Source organism: Schistocerca gregaria, chromosome 3, assembly GCF_023897955.1.
Source record: "Schistocerca gregaria isolate iqSchGreg1 chromosome 3, iqSchGreg1.2, whole genome shotgun sequence".
NCBI lineage: Eukaryota > Metazoa > Arthropoda > Insecta > Orthoptera > Acrididae > Schistocerca > Schistocerca gregaria.
The window spans coordinates 287,910,099-287,935,647 of record NC_064922.1 but is presented as its reverse complement, the minus strand read 5'-3'; the positions used below and the strand labels follow the sequence as shown (position 1 = coordinate 287,935,647).

The following is a 25,549-nucleotide window of genomic DNA, read 5'->3' as shown; positions in this document are numbered from 1 at the left end:
TCTCTCTCTCTCTCTCTCTCTGTGTGTGTGTGTGTGTGTGTGTGTGTGTGTACTCTACAAAGGGGAAAGGAACTTTTGCTCAGGCAAAATTTAATTGCTATTAAACTAAACTGCTCCGCTTTCTGCCACGGCCTACCATCATGGTATGAGGTCTGGTCAGTAACTGACCGAAACTGGTAACCACAAAAATAAAAGTTTCTTGCGGTCGAGACTGTTTATGTTCATTTTGAAGAAACATTTTGCTATAGACAATTTTATGGAAATTAGTATAAAAACTTAATCGTTGTTTTACCTTATTTATTTTAAAAGTTACTATTATCTTTTGTTTCATTAATAATCTATGTATTTAAACACGAATAAGCAGAAACAATAACTGAATAATTCCGCATTAACAAACAAACAATACGCCATGGTATGCTGTTAAGGCATTCTTCACTTTATATCATTCACTGTCTTTTTTGATTATATTTGTGAATCTGCGCAGTTATAGTTGTGATGTACTGGGAGATGAAGAAGCTTGCACAGGATAGAGTAGCATGGAGAGCTGCATCAAACCAGTCTCAGGACTGAAGACCACAACAACAACATAGTTGTGATAACTCTACGTTTCTTAATATAAAAATCAAATAGCAAATAATAAGTGATAATAAATTTTTGCTAGGTCCGTACGAAACAAAATGTAGAATAGTTGAAAAATGATGTATTATATCCACTCGTAGGATCATTTTTGCAAAAGTTATGATCAGTGACCGAAAGTGTGCAATATAAATTGAATTTTCTCATTTTGAGAGGTCAGAAAGAGTGATTTGTTTTATTTTCTAAAAATATCCTCAAGCGAAGTTCGCATAAATATTTCTTTATTAAAAATAACCAGCTTTGACAGGTCTTATTGTCATCTTCAAGTCATAAAAAATCTTTTCATTATGAAACGTGCTATTTTTATCCATACGACAACTTGTCTTGAAGTCCAACTTAAAATGAACATCTTTTACAATAAAAAGATTTCTTAGGACATAAAGATGACAGCAAAGTCATCGAAACCAGTTGTCTTGAATAAAGAAATACTCACGCGGTCTTGGTTTTACAAAATATTTAGCAAGTAAATATTAAATTTATCATTTAATGAATAAGAAATAACATAATAAGCTATCTTCGATAGTGTTGTGAAAGTACCAGAGCTCCAAGTGCTAATAGAAAGCACTGATGTTCAAATTGTTATAGGCACTGAAAGCTGGCTAAGCCCAGCCGAAATTTTTGCGAAAAACTTAATGGTGTTCCGAAAGGATAGGGTAAACACGGTTGGCGGAGGCGTGTTTGTTGCTATCAGAAGTAGTTTAACTTGTCGCGAAATTGAAATAGGTAATTCCTGTGAGTTAGTATGGGCAGAGGTCACTGTTGGCAACCGGAATAAAATAACAATTCGATCTTTTTACCGACCTCCCAATTCAGATGATACAGTTGCTGAAAGGTTTAAAGAAAACTAGAGTTTGATTTCAAACACGTACCCGAATCAAACGATAATAGTTGGTGGTGACTTTAATTTACCCTCGATATGTTGGCAAAAATATGTTTAATTCTGGAGGTATGCATAAAATATCATCCGAAATTGTGCTAAAAGCATTCTCTGAAAATTATTTCGAGTAATTAGTTCATGAGCCCAGGCGAATAGTAACCGGTTGTGAAAACACACTTGACCTCTTAGCAACAAATAATGCTGAGTTAATAACAAGCATCAAAACCGATTCAGGGATTATTGAACACAGGGCTGTAGTAGCAAGATTGAATATTGTAATCCTCAAATCCTCGAAAAATAAGCGAAAATAATACCTATTCAAAAAAGCAGATAAAATTCACTTGACGCCATCCTAAGAGACAATCTCCACTCATTACAAATTAATAATATAAGTGTAGACCAGATGTGGCTTAAATTCAAAGAAATAGTATCGGCAGCATTTGAGAGATTTATACCAAATAAATTAACAAACGACGTAGATGATCCTCCTTGGTACACAGAACGGGTTATAACACTGTTGCAGAAACAACGAAACAAACATGCCAAATTTAAACAGACGCAAAGTCCCCAAGATCGGCGTTCTTTTACAGAAGCTCCAAATTTAGCGCGGACTTCAATGTGAGATGCTTATAACAGTTTGCACAACGAAACTTTGTCTCGAAACCTGACAGAAAATAAAAAGCGATTCTGGTCATATGTGAAGTATGTTACCAGCAAGAAACAATCAGTGCCTTCTCTGCACGATAGCAATAGAGATACCATCGAAGACAGTGCTTCCAAAGCAGAGTTACTAAACACAGCTTTCCGAATTCCCTACACAAAAGAAGACGAAGTAAATACTCCAGAATTCGAATCGAGAACAGCTGCCAACATGAGTAACGTAGAAGTAAATATCCTCGGAGTAGTGAAGCAACTTAAACCACTTAATAAATACAAGTCTTCTGGTCCATACTGTATACCAATTAGGTTCCTTTGGAAGTATGCTGATGCATTAGCTCCATACTTAACAATCATATACAACCGTTCGCTCGACGAAAGATCCGTACCCAAAGACTGGAAAGTTGCACAGGTCATACCAATATTCAAGAAAGGTAGTAGGAGTAATCCACTAAATTACAGGCCCATATCGTTAACTTCGATATGCAGCAGGATTTTAGAACATATATTGTGTTCGAACATAATGAATTACCTCGACGAAAACGGTCTATTGACACACCGTCAACATCGGTTTAGAAAACATCGTTCCTGTGAAAGACAACTATTCACATGAAGAGTGCTATTGACAAGAGATTTCAGATCTATTCCGTGTTTCTGGATTTCCAGAAGGCTTTTGACACGGTACCACACAAGCGGCTCGTAGTGAAATTGCATGCTTAAGGAATATCTTCTCAGTTATGTGACTGCACCTGTGATTTCCTGTCAGACGTCACAGTTCGTTGTAATTGACGGAAAGCCATCGAGTGAAACAGAAGTGATTTCTGACGTTCCCCAAGGTAGTGTTATAGGCCCTTTGCTGTTCCTTATCTATATAAACGATTTGGGAGACAATCTGAGCAGCCGTCTTCGGTTGTTTGTAGATGACGCTGTCGTTTAGCGACTAATAAAGTCATCAGAAGGTCAAAACAAACTGCAAAACGGTTTAGAAGAAATATCGGAGTGGTTCGAAAAGTTGCAGTTGACCTTAAATAACGAAAAGTGTGAGGTCATACAAATGAGTGCTAAAAGGCACTCGTTAAACCTCAGTTACGGAATGAATCAGTCTACTCTAAAAGCCGTAAGTTCAACTAAATACCTAGCTATTACAATTACGAACTATTTAAATTGGAAGGAACACACAGAAAATGTTATGGGGAAGGTTAACCAAAGACTGCGTTTTATTGGCAAAACATTTAGAAAATGTAACAGACCTACTAAGGAGACGGTCTACACTACGCTTGTCCGTCCACTTTTAGAATACTGTTGAGCGGTGTGGGATCCTTACCAGATAGGACTGACGGAGTACATCGAAAAAGTTTAAAGAAAGGCAGCACGTTTTGTACTATGGCGAAATATGGGTGAGAGTGTCACAGAAATGATACAGGATTTGGGATGGACATCATTAAAAGAAAGGCGTTTTTCATTGCGACGGAATCTTCTCACGAAATTCGAATCACCAACTTTCTACTCCGAATGCGGAAATATTTTGTTGACACCGACTTACATACGGAGGAACGATCACCAAGATAAAATAAGGGAAATCAAAGCTCTTACGGAAAGATATAGGTGTTCATTCTTCCCGCGCGCTATACGATATTGGAATAATAGAGAATTGTGAAGGTGGTTCGATGAACCCTCTGCCAGGCACTTAAATGTGATTTGCAGAGTGTCCATGTAGATGTGGATGTAGATCAGTAATGACTGTATTGAACAGTAACAGAGCAGTGGAAGTTGCAACTAATTGGTGGCGCGCCTGTTGTGGGTTAGCGCAGCATAAGATGGGTTCTTTACAGCGGGTGGCTAGGGGTAGGAAAATGAGCTGATGTGCAGAGTCTCGTAGATGGCCCGTAGTGTACGCGATCGAGCTAGCCATTCATTCGTAAACAGGTACGAGCAAGCAGCTGACGTCAGCCTGCGCAAAATGCTTACAGTTAGGGGTGTCTGGCGGGTAGCCTACACTACCTGCGCCTGCCCGCAAACGTGACTGAGGGGCATGGCGTTCGGTAAGTGGAAGGTGATGGTTTTTGGTCTCGGAGAGGATTTTTATCTAAGTCGTGGAACGGTGAAGTCGTGTTGGACTTATGGTGTGGCCTCCTTTGATTTTCACCACTTACGGAATTTTAAGCTCAATGCCCACCCATTAATTTTTTAAAGCTGTATGATGCATTTCTCAAGAGATCTCGAAAAAACTTCCTTTGAAAATTAGAACTCTGAGTGATGCTAAATACAAAACATTGTAATTAAGTAATATAGTCGTCACTAGCTGAGTGCACGGCAAAAATATCTGAAATTTATAGAGCCACTGATACGAATCACACTGATAACAAGACTTTTTTTTACTTTTACTTAAATTCTGAATTTATTAACAAACAGAAATATTAATTAAAAATTGTTAAATTCCAATTTTTAATAAAATAAGATTTTTATTTTTAATCACGCATTCCATTAAACTGCCAGTATTGACAATAAATTAAAATTTTGGGGCAAAAACGTGGAATTTCATGCAGGGAATTACACAATTTTTATTTTTAAAAACTGAACAGTATTGACTGATGTAACTTTTTTCATTTAACAGAAAGGCATTTCACAAGTACGTAGCCAATGATAATTTATAAGCTCCACTCAAAAGAAAACTAGGCAGAAAGAAAGAAAGTAAAGGGTTTATTGTTTCGAAACTAATAGTTGTAACTCTTAATACATTATTTCCGCTGTGAGACAAGACAGGCAGTGCCTTCATGGAAAATTTTTTGTATCTGCTTGTGAAACCATGATCGTATACAGGTATGCATCTCTTTGTCCAAAGCAAATCAATGGCCACGAATGTCTTTCTTGTGAGCACCAAAAATATCGAAATCTCTCAGGTGCCCACGTGGAAACTTCGTAAAAATTTAAGTGCGCGAACAAGACAGAACACCAAGGAAAGTTGACAGACAGCAATATCCCGTTGCAGGGTAATGTCTGTCCACATGTTGCCAAGATTATTTCGACTATGCTGCACAAGTTTCAGTGGGGAGGGTTACATAGTCTCCAAACAATTTTACTTTTTCCCACCCGATTTCCATATTTTTGGAGCCCTGGATAAAAATTTGTATGGCTCCTCAAAAATGGTTCAAATGGCTCGGAGCACTATGGGACTTAACTTCTGAGGTCATCAGTCCCCTAGAACTTGGAACTACTTAAACCTAACTAACCTAAGGACATCACACACATCCATGCCCGAAGCAGGATTCAAACCTGTGTGGCTGTTGATTTGCTTCAGATGAAGAGATGCACGCCTAGGTACAAGTGTGTTTCTGTAGACCGCTGTAAACATTTTTCCACGAAGACGATGAATATCTTGTCACTCAGCGGAATAAATGAATTAACCGTCAAGGCGATTACTTTTGATTTTTTTAAAATGTATGTCTCGTTTTCATTTGACTACTCCTGTTACTTTTGTTTGACTAGTAAATAAAATTAAATAGATATTAATTTTATTAAAAATATATTTTAATATTTGTTAATTATCTTTTCTATTTGTTTATAAATATGGGATTTAAATAGCTGTGCAAAATGTTTCTACTAGTGAAATTCGAACCAGTGGCTACACAGCTTTCAGTTTTGTACCGCTATACACCCAAATACCTACGACTTCGTTATATAATTGCAAATCTTTTGTACTTAACAGCGCCCGGGAGTCTAATTTAGCATCGTACTGCTTTAGGAAATTGATGTCTGAGCACCGAGATTCAAAACCTGTTATCTATGAAGAAAATGGAAGAAGGCCGTTCGTGAGGCTCCTTGTTAGTTTGCTGGGAAGCACAGTGCTGCATGTGGCACATACTTACGATATTTACAAATTCCACATATGAAGGCGGGTTATCGATTTCGTTAAATTAATGCTGGTGACAAGACTATGAAACAACTTTGCAATGAATTTAGATTGCCTGCTGTTCTAGGATTGCATTTAAACTATGGCTTACAGGTTGCAACCGTTGGCTGCAAAATCCACTTACTTATTTGCCACGACAAATGTCTGTCATTGATACATAAATAATAGTTGAAGCTTCCTGACAGATTAAAACTGCTTTCCGGACCGAGACTCGAATTCGGGGCCTTTGCGTTTCGCGGGCAAGTGCCCTACCAACTGAGATACCCAAGCACGACTCACGGCCCGTCCTCACAGGTTCAATTCTGCCAGTATCTCGTCTCCTACCTTGCAAACATCACAAAAGCTCTTCTGCGAACCTTGCAGAAGTAGCACTCCTGAAAGAGAGGATATTGCGGAGACATGACTTAGCCATAGTCTGGGGGATGTTTCCAGAATGAGATTTTCACTCTGCAGCGGAGTGAGCGCAGTTATGAAACTTCCTGACATATTAAAACTGTGTGCCGGACCGAGACTGGAACTCGGAACCTTTGCCTTTCGCGGGCAAGTGCTCTACCATCTGAGCTACCAAAGTACGACTCGAGACCCGTCCTCACAGCTTCAATTCTGCCAGTACCTCGTCTCCTACCTCCCAAACTTCACAGAAGCTCTTCTGCGAACGTTGCAGATCTAGCACTCCTGGAAGAAAAGATATTGCAGAGACCTTTGCCTGGTCCCGAGTTCGAGTCTCGGTCCGGCATACAGTTTTAATCTGTCCGGAAGTTTCATATCAGCGCACACTCCGCTGCAGAGTGAAAATCCCATTCTGGGAACAATAGTTGTTTAAACTTAACCCCTGGTTGTCACATAACACTCATTCCAAGTCACTTCCAGTATAATAATTTTGTAATGTTATCATTCTGTTCCTGATAAACCATATGTTGTTTTGGAACTACTGGGCACCGACGTTCGGTCGCTCTAGACTGATATACGGGACAAAGATATATATAAAGAAAGGCTAGCAAGTAATAGTTTAAAAGGTGGTGTAGTTCGTTACGATTGTTGCCTTATCACTGATGTAAATTTTGATGAAAAGTAGATTAAGTAAAGTCTTTCATCTGGTAACAGCACCAATTTAAAAATGGACTTGCGAAGCATGGAACTTAATTAAAAATGTGCTTCATGTACTGGAAAGAACAAAAGATTAGCAACAAAATCCTGAAATAATCCCTGCCTTGTTGCTTCAAATTCGTAATCCCTGTTGGTATGTGATGGACATGGAACTGGTACACATTTCTCTCTCTCTCTGCCTGCCTCTGACGCAGCGAGGCAACGCGCGTGTCGTTCTCAGAATTGCGCCCGCTCTGCCGCCACATTAGCAGTGAACCCTACCGCGCAGCCCTGTGTGATGTGCTGCCTCGCGCGCGTCACGCTGCCATGTAGCTGCGCACGCGCCGTGAGCTAGCTGCTGACCTGCGCGTGTTTGTGTGTTGCAGGGCTCGCTACTCGGACGGCGCTGGGCCTGCCCGGGAGACCAGCCTCCTGCTGCCGCTGCTCGACGGTGAGTCATGAACCTGCCACAATAACACCTGAAGCCACACGAGCAGCTAAAATACGAGTAATAAACTTTGCCTAGTTTAAATATCCTAGACTTTATGCGATAACAAAAGAATGGGGGTACCCGACACAAAATTAAAAAGTACGTGAGCCAATTTATTACTCTGGTAAGGCAAAACATAGTTAATAACATTTCCTTTGCAAGAAAAAATTGTAATTACTCAACCTAATTACACTGATCTAACTAGCTTGTAACAGGAATTTTCTTGCCGTATCTACACTACTGGCCATTAAAATTACTAAACCACGAAGAAGACGTGCTACAGACACGAAATTGAACCGACAGGAAGAACATGCTGTGATATGCAAACAATTAGCTTTTTAGAACATTCACACAAAGTTGGAGCCGGTGCTGACACCTAAAACGTGCTGACATGAGGAAAGTTTCCAACCGATTTCTCATACTCAAACAGCAGTTGACCGGCGTTGCCTGGTGAAACGCTGTTGTGATGCCTCGTGTAAGGAGGAGAAATGCGTACTATCACGTTTCCAACTTCGATAGAGGTCGGATTTTAACTTATCGCGTTTGCGGCTTATAGTATTGCGAAATTTCTGCTCGCGTTGTTCGAGATCCAATGACTGTTAGCAGAATATGGAATCGGTGGGTTCAGGGGGGTAATACGGAACGCCGTGCTGGATCCCAACGGCCTCGTATCACTAGCAGTCGAGATGACAGGCATCTTATCTGCATGGCTGTAACGGATCGTGCAGCCACGTCTCGATCCCTGATCCAACAGATGGGGACGTTTGGAGGAAAACAACCATCTGCACGAACAGTTCGACGACGTTTGCAGCAGCATGGACTATCAGCTCGGAGACCCTGGCTGCTGTTACCCTTGACGCTGCATCACACACAGGAGCGCCTGCGATGGTGTACTCAACGACGAACGTGGGTGCACGGAAGGCAAAACATTTTTTCGGATGAATCCAGGTTCTGTTTACAGCATCGTGATGGTCGCATCCGTGTTTGGCGACATCGCGGTGAACGTACATTGGAAGCGTGTATTCGTCTTCGACATACTGGCGTATCACCCGGTGTGATGGTATAGGGTGCCATTGGTTACACGTCTCGGTCACCTCTTGTTCTCATTGACGGCACTTTGGACAGTGGACATTACGTTTCAGATGTGTGACGACCCGTGGCTCTACCCTTCATTCGATCCCTGCGAAACCCTACATTGCAGCAGGATAATGCACGACCGCATGTTGCAGGTCCTGTACAGGCCTTTCTGGATACAGAAAATGTTCGACTGCTCCACTGGCCAGCACATTCTGCAGATCTCTCACCAATTGAAAACGTCTGGTCAATGGTGACCGAGCAACTGGCTTGTCACAATACGCCAGTCACTACTCTTGATGAACTGTGGACCAGCTGTACCTGTACTCGGCATCCAAGCTCTGTTTGACTCAATGCCCAGGCGTATCAAGGTAGTTAATATGGCCATAGGTGGTTGTTCTGGGTACTGATATCTCAATATCTATGCACCCAAATTGCATGAAAATGTAATCACATGTCAGTTCTAGAATAATATATTTGCCCAATGAATACCCGTTTACCATCTGCAATTCTTCTTGGTGCAGCAATTTTAATGACCAGTAGTGTATCTAGTACTCGTTTCCAGCTTTCACAAAACAGCTTCTTTCGACACTAGTTTATAACCTGTTAATTGGTGTGGTAGTTTTCTGCAGCAAACTTTGTTTTAACATTAACAGAATTTTCCGTCGGTGCTTGACGGAATAGGATAATATTAAAAACGAGGAAAAACTCCTCCCAATCTCCTGCAAATTTATGTCCGTTTGGTCATAAACCGGGTCTCGGCTTGTCTGTCCACCTTCATGTGACAACTGAATATCGCAAATACAAACATGATATGCGAATTACATAGAAATTATTTGTACAGAAAGTACAAGTATGAAAATATTTACACAGGAAAATACAGGCTGGGGCAAATAAAAGTGACCCCTCGTGTAGATACTATTGGGCGTGAGGGCGTGAGTGTACGGGCATAACCACAACCCTACAGTTACTTCCAACAGGATGGAGCAATTGCCCATACAGCGTTCAGAAACTCGGAGCGGATTTGCGTAATCTTCACGCCTGACAGAGTTGTTAGCAGAGGTCAATTTGGTCGTTGCCCTAGCTGGCAGCTCAGGTCACCTGATCTGTCAGTGTGCGATTATTTCGTGTGGGGTGCCCTCAGCTCTGAGGTCAATCACAACAACCCTTATAGTCTTCAAAAACAGCAGCTGAACGTTTCGCATGAGACTGCAGCAATTCCAGCAATCCATCTTAGATCCGCCTCCAGCAACTTACTGATCAGGGACCAAAAGTGCCAAGAGATAAATCTTCTAGAGTCAGGTTAGTACTGAATTTCCTTTCATGTGCTGTCTTTATTTGTGCCCTGGAAGTATATTCTCCACGACACTTTTATTTTCTACACCCTGTATTATTTTTTGTCGCACAGAAACAATTTACTAATTAACTAAAAAGAGGGATAAATAAAGTTTTTATATGAAGATACATTTAACAGCTGATGAGAAATAACATAAATTTACAGTTTGAATTTAGTATTTGCAATGAAAACATAATTTAACAAAGGGGAAAGTAAATTAAGTTCTTATTACAAATACTAGATTCAGACTGCAAATTCATCTTACTTCTCATCAATTGTTAAACATATCTCCGCCTAAAAACTCCGTGTAGTCCCTTTTACAGTTTGTCATGTTTCTTAAGCGACAAAAAGTAACGCTTTTCTGTGTAAACACATTTTTGTATCCTGTGTACAAATAATCTCTATGTAATCGCATTAATCGTCACCTGAAGATGGCCTGAAAAGCCGAAAGCCGGTTCTTGATCAAATAAACATAATTTTTTAGAACGTTACAAATTGTTTTGCCTCGTTTTAACAATCGCTTTGCGAATTCAAACGCCTTTTTCGTGCTGCAATATAATATTTACGTACCGGTACGTTCCAGTAGGGTTTTGCACGTATTCGCAGAGACTTCTCTAGTCGATTTCCTCTTTTCCTCGTGGGTAGCTTAATTTTATTCTTCCACTTACAGATTCCAAACAGTTCAGACATAGCCTTTATGTGAATGAAACGTCGCTTACAAGCTTGTCTGGCATGTCAAAATTGCTTTTCCTATCTGAAGATTTTCGAGATCTTTTCGTTTTTTTTTTTTTTTTTTTTTTTTTTTTCACAAATCCCAAATCCCTTTTCTCGTTAGCTAAATGATGTGAAAGATTTCACTGGTGATGTAGCTAGAACTTCAGATTTACAGTACAACAATTGTGTATCTGTCTGCTGCTTTGAGTTTTGAACTAGTCTGTTGAACAGCCATGGGAAAGTAAAACGCTGTAAATAACGAAAATAGACACACAGTTCAGTGGATCTGTTGAAGGCCACTTTACTATGATTCAGTCTTACATTAGCTTATTACTGTAAAAAACTAACAATGGAAATGAATCTTCTTAGTTAATTCCTGCAAATTAATAAATTTGTGATGTTAGACACATTTACCTTGTAACTAACACCTTCAGCTAGCGATAACTCATTCCCATATAAATATGGAAAATTGGTTCTTGTAGCTGTCGTTCTTCACTGGTTGGGTATTTTTCCTCTTTGCCTTTGAAGAAACCAATAGTTCGTAGCAACATTTTGTACAAATATCAGAAGTGACGTTTGAAATATATAGTTTTAGTTCATCTTGTGACTTTGGTCGATAATATAGGCTGGATTACCAAGACAGCCCTACACAAAACTATCAAACACAGGCAAGTTTGTCACAACGGTGCATCAGGTTCTGATTATTTGCCATCAGGTGCGACTCACATTCACATGATACTCTAATATGTATTTACATTTCCTGTGCTTCTGTATTTTCCATAATTCTTTAATAAATGTATTTTTTTAAGTAAACGTGCTCCAAATGCCTGTAGATAAATTTTTATGTACGGTAACTATCACAATATACACTAATAGCCATTAAAATTGCTACTCCACGAAGATGATGTGCTACAGACGAGACATTTAACGGACAGGAAGAAGATGATGTGATATGCAAATGATTAGCTTTTTAGAGTCACAGAATGCTCGCGCCGGTGGCAACACCTACAACGTGCTCACATGAGGAAAGTTTCCAACCGATTTCTCATACACAAACAGCAGTTAACCGGCGTTGCCTGGTGGAACGTAGTTGTGATGCCTCGTGTAAGGAGGAGAAATGCGTACTATCACGTTTCCAACTTTGATAGAGGTCGGATTTTAACCTATCGCGTTTGCGGCTTATAGTATTGCGAAATTGCTGCTCGCGTTGGTCGAGATCCAATGACTGTTAGCAGAAAGTAGAATCGGTGGGTTCGGAAGAGTAATACGGAAAGCCCGTGCTGTATGTCAACGGCCTCGTGTCACTAGGAGTCGAGATGACAGGCATCTTATCTGCATGACTGTAACGGATCATGCAGCCACGTCTCGATCCCTGAGTCAACAGATGGGGACGTTTGCAAGACAACAACCAACTTCACGAACAGTTCAACGAAGTTTGCAGTTACATGAACTATCAGCTCGGAGACCCTGGCTGCTGTTACCCTTGACGCTGCATCACACACAGGAGCGCTTGCGATGGTGTACTCAACGACATGGGTGCACGAAAGGCAAAACATTTTTCGGATGAATCCAGGTTCTGTTTACAGCATCATGATGGTCGCATCCGTGTTTGGCGACATCGCGGTGAACGCACATTGGAAGCGTGTATTCGTCATCGCCATACTGGCGTATCACCCGACCTTATGGTATGGGGTGCCATTGGTTACACGTCTCGGTCACCTCTTGCTCTCATTGACGGCACTTTGGACAATGGACGTTACATTTCATATGTGTTATGTCCCGTTGCTCTACCCTTCATTCGATCCCTGCGATATCCTACATTTCAGCAGGATAATGCACGACCGCATGTTGCAGGTCCTGTACGGCCCTTTAAGAATACAGAAAATATACGACTGGTGCCCTGGCCAGCACATTCTGCAGATCTCTCACCAACTGAAAACGTCTGGTCAATGGTGGCTGACCAACTGGCTCGTCACAATACGCCAGTCACTACTCTTGATGAACTGTGGTATCGTGTTGAAGGTCCATGGGTAGCTGTCCCTGTATACGCGATCCAAACTCGGTTTGACTCAGTGCCCAGGCGTATCAAGGCCGTTATTACGGCCGGAGGTGGTTGTTCTGGGTACTGATTTCTCATGATCTATGCACCCAAATATTCGAGAAAATGTAAACACATGTCAGTTCTAGTATAATATATTTGTCCAATTGATACCCGTTCATCAACTGCATTTCATCTTGGTGTAGCAATTTTAATGGCCTGTAGTTTATGTGCAGGGTGTACCATGTACCTAGAGGATATAGTACTAGTCAACACTAGGAAAAAAGTTTTATAGACAGTTACCTGGCGAACTGTGAGCTATTCTAGCCACTGACTGTCATCTGTCCATAGACTTTAACGCCATGTGTGCGGAGAAGCCACGCTATTGGGCCTCTTGATCTATCTAACCATCGCTCATTGGTGAGAGACATGGACAATGTGATGGCCAGGGCAGCAGTAGAACAGTTCCTGCAACATGCGGTCGTGCATTCTCCTGCTGGAATGCAGGGTCGTAACACATCTGAAATGTAACGTCCAGTGTTCAAAGTGCCGTCAATGCGAACAAGATGTGCCCGTGACGTGTAACCACTGACACCCGTACCATCACGCCGGGTGGTACGCCAGTATGGCGATGACGAAAACACGCTTCGAATGTGCTGGCTCTGAGCACTATGGGACTTAACATCTGTGGTCATCAGTCCCCTAGAACTTAGAACTACTTAAACCTAACTAACCTAAGGACGTCTCAGACATCCATGCCCGAGACAGGATTCGAACCTGCGACCGTAGCAGACCGCGAGACCACTGCGGCCGGCTTCAAATATGCGTTCACCGCGATGTCGTCAAAAACGTATGCGACCATCATGATGCTGTAAACAGAACCTGGATTCATCCGAAAAAATGACGTTTTGCCATTTGTGCACCCAGGTTCGTCGTTGAGTACACCATCGCAGCCGCTCCTGTCTCTGACGTAGTGTCAAGGGTAAGCGTAGCCATGGTCTCCGAGCTGCAAACGTCGTCGAACTGTTTGTGCAGATGGTTGTTGTGTTGCAAACGTCCCCATCTGTTGACTCAGGGATCGAGACGTGGCTGCACGATCCGTTACAGCCATGCAGATAAGATGCCTGTCATCTCGACTGCTAGTGATACGAGACCGTTGGGATCCAGCACGGTGTTCCGTATTACCGTCTGCACCCACTGATTCCATATTCTGCTAACAGTCATTGGATTTCGGCCAACGCGAGCAGCAATGTCGCGATACGAAAAACCGCAATCGCGATAGTCTACAAGCCGACCTTTATCAAAGTAGGAAACGTGATGGTACGCATTTCTCCTCCTTACACGAGGCATCACAACAGCGTTTCACCATGCAACGCCGATCAACGGCTATTTGTGAATGAGAAATCGGTTGGAAACTTTCCTCGTGTCAGCACTTTGTAGGTGTCGCCACCGGCGCCAACCTTGTGTGGATGCTCTGAAAAGCTAATAATTTGCATATCACATCATCTTCTTCCTGTCGGTTAAATTTCGCGTCTGTATCACGTCATATTCGTGGTGTAGCAATTTTAATGGCTAGTAATGTAGTCTCCGAACAATCATGCAGGATAACACAGAATGTCTATCATCCGACTTCGGATGACAGGCGCAGATGTGAAGAGTTATTGTGTACTTGGTATGTAGTACGGCAATCCCCCATATGGGTGCTGAGACGTGCTCTATCAGAAACTTGATTACAAGTACGCTTGCCCTCTTGTTCCCATGCAGACCAACATCGGGCGACCACCACATCCGAATTCCCCACAAGACTGGATATTGTAAAATTCTATCTCCCTGCAAAATGGAGTCCCACCATGACGCCCATTTGAAACTGTGTCAGATGCTGGTAAAGCTGTTGTCCTCGAGTACGCAGCATCTCCGTCCCCTTCACGGTCATTACGCAACATCTGAAGCTGTTCGTGCCCCTTATACAGGGTGAAGCGAAATTCCCGCACTCATGCTTCGCAGCGCGACCCCTGACAAGTTGTTGTTGTTGTTGTTGTCTTCAGTCCTGAGACTGGTTTGATGCATCTCTCCATGCCACCCCATCCTGCGCAAGCCTCTTCATCTCCCAGTACCTACTGCAACCTACATCCTCCTCAATCTGCTTAGTGTATTCATCTATTGTTCTCCCTCTACGATTTTTACCCTCCACGCTGCCCTCCAATACTAAATTGGTGATCCCTTGATGCCTCATAACATGTCCTACCAACCGATCCCTTCTTCTCGTCAAGTTGTGCCACAAACTTCTCTTCTCCTCAATTCTATTCAGTACCTCCTCATTAGTTATGTGACCTACCCATCTAATCTTCATCATTCTTCTGTAGCACCACATTTCGAAAGCTTCTATTCTCTTCTTGTCCAAACTATTTATTGTCCATGTTTCACTTCCATACATGGCTACACTCCATACAAATACTTTCAGAAATGACTTCCTGACACTTAAATCTATACTCGATGTTAACAAATTTCTATTCTTCAGAAACGCTTTCCTTGCCATTACCAGTCTACTATTTATATCTTCTCTTCTTCGACCATCATCAGTTATTTTGCTCCCCAAATAGCAAAACTCCTTCACTACTTTAAGTGTCTCTTTTCCTAATCTAATTCCCTCAGCATCACCCGACTTAATTCGACTACATTCCATTATCCTCGTTTGGCTTTTGTTGATGTTCATCTTATATCCTCCTTGTCCATTGTGTTCAGCTGCTCTTCCAAGTCCTTTGTTGTCTCTGACAGAATTACGATGTCATCGGCGAACCTCAAAGTTTTTATTTCTTCTCCATGGATTTTAATACCTACTACGAATTTTTCTTTTGTTTCCTTTACTGCTTGCTCAATATACAGATTGAATAACATCGGGGAGAGGCTACAACCCTGTCTTACTCCCAACAACTGCTTCCCTTTCATGTCCCTCGACTCTTATAACTGCCACCTGGTTTCTGTACAAATTGTAAATAACCTTTCGCTCCCTGTATTTTACCCCTGCCACCTTTAGAATTTGAAACAGAGTATTGCAGTCAACATTGTCAAAAGCTTTCTGTAAGTCTACAAATGCTAGAAACGTAGGTTTGCCTTTCCTTAATCTTTCTCCTAAGATAAGGCGTAAGGTCAGTATTGCCTCACGTGTTGCAGTATTTCTGCGGAATCCAAACTGGTCTTCCCCGAGGTCGGCCTCTACTAGTTTTTCCATTCGTCTGTAAAGAATTCATGTTAGTATTTTGCAGCTGTGGCTTATTAAACTGATTGTTCGGTAATTTTCACATCTGTCAACACCTGCTTTCTTTGGGATTAGAATTATTATACTGTTCTTGAAGTCTGAGGGTATTTCGCCTGTCTCATACATCTTGCTCACCAGATAGTAGAGTTTTGTCAGGACTGGCTCTTCCAAGGCCGTCAGTAGTTCCAATGGAATGTTGTCTACTCCGGGGGCCTTGTTTCGACTCATGTCTTTCAATGCTCTGTCAAACTCTTCACGCAGTATCGCATCTCCTCACATGCCAGCGATAAAAAAATGTCTATAGCAAAATTTCGTTCGGCGAGTGCATCCGACAGAAAAAGGACGTTAAAGAGAGGCAATGTGGCAACACTGTAACAACGTGTAGGGTACGTAGTTTTGTCAGTAGACGTTAGCTGTTCTGAACAGTTGCTGTAGTGAATAGCGTTTTGGGTTTGCATGCAGGAGGTCGTGGGTTCAACCTTGGACTGGGGCGCATTTTTTTATTTGCTAATTTCATTCTGACATTTCATACTGTAATATATGCCGTTTCTTACGTCACATGTATCCTATATTTACAACATTTTGTAACTCTGAACGTAACAAGTACGTGGTTAGACAATAAGAAATATAGTTGAAGCAATGACCTGTCATAGGACAGAATTACTTCAAAAACATTATCAATTTCCAGTGATAAAGATGCGCCGGTTCCATGTAATGCGCATTATCCCTTTGACAGATATTTCTGCACGATTCATACCGACATCGTAAATTGTGAAATGTTCTGTTTCGAGTTACACTGTGTGTCCCCAGCGGTAATAGACGTGATGTTTCCACAATCCCACTTATAGGGTAATAATAATAATAATAATAATAATAATAATAATAATAATAATAATAATAATAATAATAATGCATTAAAATAGTACTAAACAGCATGCGGTTACCAGACTCAGTGTTAAAAGGCATGGTTCATGGTGATAACAAATAATAACAGAGTTTGGACATTACTTGCAAAGCACATAGGTAGTCCTATTGGTAATGTAATCCCCTAATGAAATGTATGGACCTGAACGAGGCAAGAATAACAGTTGCTACTAATCTCTGGGACCATTGGAGGGGGATACAAAGAAAACACGTTCCACATCTAGTGGATGAGGTAACTGTGAAACTCCATGATATGAAAAGGGCTTCTTTCAAAGCTGAGTAATCTTCCATTTCTACGATTGTAGTATATAAGTGTTTTCTAGAAGACCCTTGACAATTAAGATGCCAGATACCCTACGACCTGTACTATATTTACCAAATAAAAAACACAGGCCCCAACCCACGATCGAACCATCGACCTGTTGCATGCTAACAGGAAACGCTATTCACTGCACCAACTGTACAGCACAAAGGCAGTATACTGACAGAGGTAGCTACCGTACATGTGGTTACAGTGTTGCCAGACTGCTACTCTTCAACGTCCTTTTTCAGCCGGATTTACTCGCCAGATGAAATTTTGTGACAGATACCTTTTTTTTTTTTTATCGCTAGCAGTTGAGCAGTTGCGCTGCTAAGCCTGAGTTCGCGAATTTCGCTTCACTCTGTATATCCAGCCATCCATGGTAATACCGCTAAATACGAACACTGATGTCCTCTAGTTGTCGTTCTGCGTGTCACAAAGAATTGCAATTCTAATTATTTGCGTACCCGCCGATAGCACGTATATGAACGAAGTTACGTTAAAATGTGGCAGTGGTTTCCTGTTTCCCTCAGATTTTGTGTATCGGTGTATGTAAGAAAAGGTCCTTTAAGGTGCATCAGACTTAACGTGTCTTCTGCATGTATGCGCAGCTCCGAAGAGAGTCAAAATTGCTTCCAGCCATCAAAATAGCGTCAATGCAGGACATTCCTTACAGACGTTGTGCTGTCATTGAAATCTTGTTTGCCGAAAACGGAAACCGTGGAGAAAATGAAGTTCCATTAATGTTTGTGTGCAGTGTATGGTAATGATGCATTGGGTAGGAGTAGAGTGATGGGTAAAGAGAGTCGAAACGCTATGAAGCGCAGATACTGCGCTCCAAGATCCGTCACGTTATGGCGTCTGCCATAGCCACTTCTCCTCACATGGTGAATCGTAAGGACCCATTATTCGCGTAGACCAGCGCATCACAGCCCGTTGCAGGTGTCGAAACACGGGTGCACCAGTTTGAGCCGGAAACAAAAAGACAGTACCTAGAGCGGCACCACTCTGCCATCACAAAGAAAATATAAAAATAAATTTAAGGCAACTTCCTCTGGTGGCCAATTAAGATTACAGTCATGTATGACTGTGGCGGACTCGTTCTCGTGCGTGTGTTGCCAGAAGGATAAGTCATTAATTCAGAGTCGTTGCGAAGACGCTGAACCCGCCCAGGTAGCCGCGCGTATTCGCACGCCACTTCCGTGATTCGGGAAGGTACGCCAGCATCCGATAAAATCCGCCTGACGGATTAACGACGAAGGCCTTTGTGCCGGTCAGCCTGAATGCGATTTTAGGCGGTTTCCCACATCGGACTAGGTGAATACTGGGCACACACCTTAGTTACACAATTCTCAAACATTTAGAAAACAGTTCATTCTGTTTTTTTTGTGTACATAAATGATCTGGAGACAGGGCGGGCAGCAATCTGCGGTTGTTCGCTGAAGATTGCTGAGGTATACGGTAAGGTGCCGAAGTAGAGTGTCTGCAGGAGGATACAAGATGATTTAGACAAAATTTGTATTTAGTGTGATGAGTGTCAGGTGGCTCTAAGTAGAAATATGTGCGAAATACAGCTGTAATGTTCGGAAACAGCATTAGTAGTGCCCTGCTTGATACAGTCGCATCGTTCTAATATCTGAGCGTACCGCTGCAAAGCGATGTGAAATGGAACGAGCATGTGAGGATTGTGGTAGAGTAAACGAATGGTCGAATTCGGTTTATAGGGCGAATTTTGCGAAAGTGTAGTCCTTTTGTAAAGGAGACCACATATAGAACGTTTGTGCGACCTATTCTTGAGTATTGCTCGAGTGTTTGGGATCCGCACCAGGTCGGATTCAAGGAACACATCGAAGCAGTTCAGAGGCGGCCTGCTAGACTGTTACCGGTAGGTTTGAACAAGACGCAAGTGTTGTGGAGGTGCTTCAGGATTTCAAACTGGAATCCCTAGAGGGATGTTCTTTTCGAGGAAAACTAGTGAGAAAATGTAGAGAAAAAAATAGTTATAAATAAATACTTTAACATAAAGATAAGCCAAAAGAATTAAGAAATGAGGGCTGACACGTTTTTCCTCCGTTCTCTTTTCGCGTGGAACAGGAATAGAAATGACTAGCAGTGGTACAATGGACCATCAGCCACGATTGTGTAGTATGTGTGCAGATAACATTTGGCGCATACATTCGGCGTACACGGATTCCAGCCAGAGGGCAAAGCAGTGGCGACAGATAGGGTATTCAGCCACCCTTTAATATTAACAACTCCAAATCTGTAAAATTAAAATGCCCACCCTGTGTCGATACGAAATAAAGGCAAAAGAAAAAGAAGATGTGAAGACGCTGAACAACCTCAACAATCGTTTTCGACGTGTTATGTCTGACAGGAATCCAAAAGTAATTCTGTTTAAAAGCGATAATGCCCACCCACACACAGGTCTCAGAAACCGGCAACACATCAGCAAACTGAATTGGGCATTACTGTCTTATCCGCTCTGTGCCACTTACAGATTCTCTAGGTGGGACATACTTCCAAGACGATGAGAGCGTAATTTAAGCAGTACAAATGTGACTACTGGCACAGGAAGTGAGATTTTACCAACAGGGGATATGCGCTTATACAAGGCTGGCGTTAGACCATAGAACGTGATGGAGACTATGTAGAACAATAATATGTGTAAAATAAATGATGACTGATTCTAACTCTTAAGAATAAATATGTGCTGCGGAAAAAATCGTGGTGCATTATTTATTCAACAACCATCGTTACACTAAAACTAAGATTACTGGAAGTGAATAATATCACAAATAAATTGAGGCGAATATTCTTAATGCGATTCTATAGAACCTCGACTCGCGATTTTGGTGTTTCCTGTCGGTGCAGATATTATGTTTCCCGTGTTTTCATAGAACCGATATTATAACAAAACCAGTGAAAAAGCGACGAGCAACGCGTAATTGTACCAGCGGGCATCCTGGAACAAAAGCTCTGTGGAGGGAACATTCCGGAGCGCGGCGTGGCCATTGTACGGAGCTGTACGCTACCCGGCGATCACCAATACGTTGCCGACCGCTTAACATGTTTCTCCACATAAACATTTGCTGTTATTCCTAGCTGTTGGGGCGGAGGGATAAAATGTTAATGTTGTCTAATTTCGATGAAATTGAGCGTCCTGTTACCCTTAATTGGCGCTGCTATGAACTAATGGAAAAAACTAAAAACAAATAATAAAATAGCTAATTTAATGTCAGAGACCATATGGCACGCAGCCATTATCCGATATGCAGAATAATGCTGGACCAAGCGACAAAAATTCAGCCATTGAACTAAAGGTCGAATTCGGTATCAGTTAATTAAATGTTCTTTATTGGCCAGTTTTAGAGTCTTCCTTTATCTTCCCTATTTAATTCCCCAGTGCTTATGTAAGGAAAATACAGGCCTATGTGTATACCAGACACTGTTTCCATCTACTTCGTCTACCTCTCCTCCCCCTCTTCTTCCCACTCTCCCTCCCGTTTCCTCTCCCCCGTCTTCCCCCCCTCTCTCTCTCCCTCTCCCCACTCTGCCCCTCCTCCTCCCACCCGCCTTTCCCCATCTCTCTGTCTCTACCTCCCCCTCCCCCTCTTCCACCTCCCTGTCACTACCTGTCCCTATCCCTCTCTCTCCCACTCTCTTTCTCCCTTTCCCTCACCCCTCTCCCTCCCTCCCTCTTCCACCCTCTCCCACTTCCACTCTCCCCCTCTCTTTTCCTCTCCCCCATTTCTCCCATCCTCCCTTTCTCCCTCTCTCTATCGCCATGGAACACACACACACACACACACACACACACAGAGAGAGAGAGAGATAGAGAGAGAGAGAGAGAGAGAGAGAGTCATGGCGTACAGTAGTGCCAACAAAAGAATCATACGTCTTCTCCGCAATACACTAAATGAACGCTGTTGCGCAATCACATGTTTCACAACCGATCGCGATTTGCTTGGCAACTCCGGTATGCGCGCTCCATCACGGATCCACTAATGGCTGTCAGTGTTTGTTGTGATTTTGCAGAGCATGCAGCGGTAATATCAGCTTTCATGCTGGCCGTTGTTGTTGGCACCTACTCATACACCACGTCTTTCACCTGTCCTAGGAGATAAAAGTTCGTTGGGGGTTAGATCCGGCGACAGTGCTGGAAACCCCTAAATGGGGCTTCCCCGTCCAATCCATCGATGTGGGTTTAGCTCCTGTCGCGCCACCATGGCGATATGCGCAGGGCAACCATCATGTTGATACCACATTATTTGACGCAAATGAAGGGGCAGGTCTTCCATTAGTGCAACTAAGGTACATCTCAGGAACCTCTTGTACTTTTGTCCATTAAGAGAGTTATCAATGAAATACATGCCAATGATGTGACTTGAAATACCACGCCATAGATTGACAGTCCACTGATGCTGATGTTAAACCTGGTGAACCCAGTGTGGGTTTTCTGATGATCGGTAGTGCATATTGAGTAAATTGACGTTCCCTCTGGTGTCTGGCCTCATCTGTAAACAGCACCCTACACATAAAGTCATGTCCTTGCTGAGGAACTCACTGAGAGTATTCCAGGCAATTGCGAACGTCGGTTTCATGGACGCCTTGATGTAGTACCACGTGATACGGATGGTACCTATACCTGTGCAGAATACGCATCGCGCTTGTTCACAAGGTTGGTAAACAGTTCTTTGGGTAAGGCATTCTGTTCCTCCATTAGCGCGGTTGACAACCATAAGACGGTCGTTGTTGTCTGTGGACGTGCTGCAGAATGTCTTCCCAACGCGCATTTCACAAGTACTCGATAAGATTTAATTCGGAGGAACGAGCGGGCGAGTCCATTCGCCGACTATCTTCTCCTTTCAATAAATCTTCGATTTCAAAATTCGGTTTGGTCCCGCATTGCCATCCCTGAAAAGAAATACTTTGGAAAGGAGTACAGTGAAACAATAACGTTGACCAGTGAATGTATATCGTGGGGCCGTCATGAATTGCAGTGATTCAGTGTAATTATTATCTTTCAGCGAAAGGGTCGTATCTCTTCGTCTCATTGAGTATTTCTTTCATTTCTGTATGGTATTTTAGCAGTTCTTTCTATGCGTGTTCGAAATTTCATCGAACTATGTTACTTGGCAGTAACACGTCACAAGAAAATTACTTTTGTCCATAAATCTGGCACACTAGTGTACATGTACACCGGCTGTCTCCTATAAGAGTCTTCGCCCATTTTCTCTGGTGTTTCGGTAGATATTTGCAATTTAGTTCAAATGGCTCTGAGCACTGTGGAACTTAACATCTGCCCGCATCTCGTGGTCGTGTGGTAGCGTTCTCGCTTTCCGCGCCCGGGTTCCCGGGTTCGATTCCCGGCGGGGTCAGGGATTTTCTCTGCCTCGTGATGGCTGGGTGTTGTGTGTTGTCCTTAGGTTAGTTAGTTTTAAGTAGTTCTAAGTTCTAGGGGTCTGCTGACCATAGATGTTAAGTCCCATAGTGCTCAGAGCCATTTGAACCATTTAAACTGTCGGGTATATGGCCGCGTGCGGCGACAGTCGGCAGTCTAACAGCGCATCCAGGAAGCTTCTCGCTCTGTAGGCGACGTTACGTCTCGACCGCACTACATTTAGGAGGCGCATTGCGTTTTGCGCAGCGTGTGTGGTATCTGCCCCTGAAACTTTGAAGGGTTGTAGTGAAAAGTGATAGGAATTTAATTTAAATTGATGTATACACAGCTGGTGTTACTGATTCCAGTGCATGACAGAAACAACTCAAAATGGTTGAAATAGCTCTGAGCACTATGGGACTTAACATCTGAGGTCATTAGTCCCCTAGAAGTTAGAACTACTTAAACCTAACTAACCTAAGGACATCACGCATATCCATGCCCGAGGCAGGATTCGAACCTGCGACCGTAGCAGTCGCGTGGTTCCAGACTGTAGCGCCTAGAACCGCTCGGCCACCACGGCCGGCTGCAATTTAGTATATTCGGTGTTTATCTGGAGTCAGTCCAGACGCATACCTCATCACAGTTTGCAAGCGACGCCCATTTTCGATAGAAAGCGTCGGTTTGTTTATGTTTCTTAAAGAGGAATTTTACGTGCCCATTAGATACAGTAGCGCCAAATTAGTCTTGCATGATATTCATTTTATTTATATGTATTAACAGGGACAGTAAAACAGGCAGAATAACCAGTAATCCACCATCGGTTGTGCAGCGCCGCTGCATGGTGGTAGCAGGTAATGGCACCGCTGCTGGTGTACTGGTTATTCTTAGAGTTTTATTGTCCCTTTTACCAGATATCAATGAAATGAATAACTTAGTGTTCTAATTTCGGACGGCTCTATCGAAAGGGCACGTAAAATCCCGCTTAAAAAATCATGATGTTTGTAACAGGAAAGAACCCGACGCTTTCCGTCGACGTTGGGCGTCGGTTGAAAGATGGGCTGTACTAATTTGAGAAATTATAATTATATTTACTGTGCAAATAAATTTCTGACTCGGAAACAATATTGCAGTGTTAATTCATCCATGGATCGGAGTGGTGTTGGCGAATGGTAGCTTCGTTGAAGAATGAGTGAATTCTACATTGAAGCACCAAAGAAACTGGTCTAGGCATGCGTATTCAAATACCGAGATATGTAAACAGGCAGAAAACGGCACTGCCGTCGCCAACGCCTATATAAGACAACAAGTGTCTGGTGCAGTTGTGAGATCGATACTACTGCTACAATGGCAGGTTTCAAAATTTAAGGAAGTATGAACGTGGTGTTATAGTAGGCGCAAGAGCGATGGGACACAGCATCTGCGAGGTAGCGATTAAGCTCGGATTTTGCCATAAGACCATTTCAGGAGTTTACGATGAATATCAGGAATCCGGTAAAACATCAAATCTCTGGAAAAATATCTTACAAGAACGGGACCAACGATGAGGAGAATCATTCGACGTGACAGAAGTGCTACCGTTCCTCAAATTGCTGCAGATTTTAATGCTGGGCCAACAAGTGTCAGCATGCGAACCATGCAACGAAACGCCATCGATATGGGCTTTCAAAGCCAAAGGCCCATTCATGTACCCCTGATGACTGCACAACACAACGCTTTACGTAAAGATTTTTTTTTAATTACCGCTAGAAGTCACAAACTTCATCAACTAGCAGGCCGCGGTGGTCTCGCGGTTCTAGGCGCGCAGTCCGGAACCATGCGACTGCTACGGTCGCAGGTTCGAATCCTGCCACGGGCATGGATGCGTGTGATGTCCTTAGGTTACTTAGGTTTAAGTAGTTCTAAGTTCTAGGGGACTGATGACCACAGCAGTTGAGTCCCATAGTGCTCAGAGCCATTTGAAACATTTGAACCTTTATCAACTAATGTATTACTTATTTATTTAGCGACTTGTTTCGAGGGTTAAACCTCATCTTCAGGCTAAATGACATTACAAAAACAACTTTACAATAAGGTCATACAGATGTTACACAGACTGTTCGTAAATGCTGTGGTCATCTTTGTTCTTCTGGCGTGGTAGTCTCGTTGTGATGCGTTGTAGTGTTTCCATTTCCGTGGTTCTCTTGGTCACTGTACACAAATTGTGCCTATCAAAGCAGTAACTTGGAAACACGATCACAGGGTTTGTTTCTTTACAATTATCATTTGTGAACGACGTGTGCACAACGTAAAATCATGTAATCGATTCCGTTTCTTCAAAAATACCAGGTAGATTCTGTAGAGACTTTTACATTAAATGGATGGCGGAATATTAAAATAAGCCGATGTATCTAATGCGCATTATGGCGCCGAGCTGAAATCAAACTTTATGGTGGTAAATAAGAGAGCAACTATTCGATGCGATAGTTTTATTCCGGTTGTGTTATTTGGTCTTGACCGTGTGGCGAGGAATCTTTCCGTACAGAGATAACATTTATATTCTTACAGTCTAGACCGTAGTTTACACACAAATGAGTTGGCATGCCGTTCGTGCAGAGAAGAATCGTGTAACTCCAATGCGGCAATTTTCGTCAGAGCAAACGAGGAAAGATAACACAGAAAAAAATGTGTGCCAGTAGTGAACAGAGATGCACAAACGAAGTGGGTGGGCAGACCAGAAGCGTGTTTTTGTTGGCACACGGTGTGTTGGTTCTGCGCGGACGAACTCCCTTTGACGGCGCAGTTACTGCTCTCGGAATTTAGGTACGCAACGCGAACTTCGGTATATCAGGAAAGGTGTGACACAGAATTGTCATCCCTGTTTGCCT

The 25,549-nt window shown here is 42.5% G+C and overlaps 1 protein-coding gene across 1 annotated transcript in view; it reads left to right on the top strand.

Annotated features, from left to right (window-relative positions):
- The window catches only part of LOC126355345 (uncharacterized), a 708,215-nt gene that overhangs the window by 21,626 nt on the left and 661,040 nt on the right, over window positions 1-25,549 (top strand). The window contains exon 2 of the mRNA XM_050005639.1: window positions 7,553-7,617. Within this exon, the coding sequence (XP_049861596.1) occupies window positions 7,553-7,617 (65 nt within the window). The remainder of the gene's footprint in view (window positions 1-7,552; window positions 7,618-25,549) is intronic.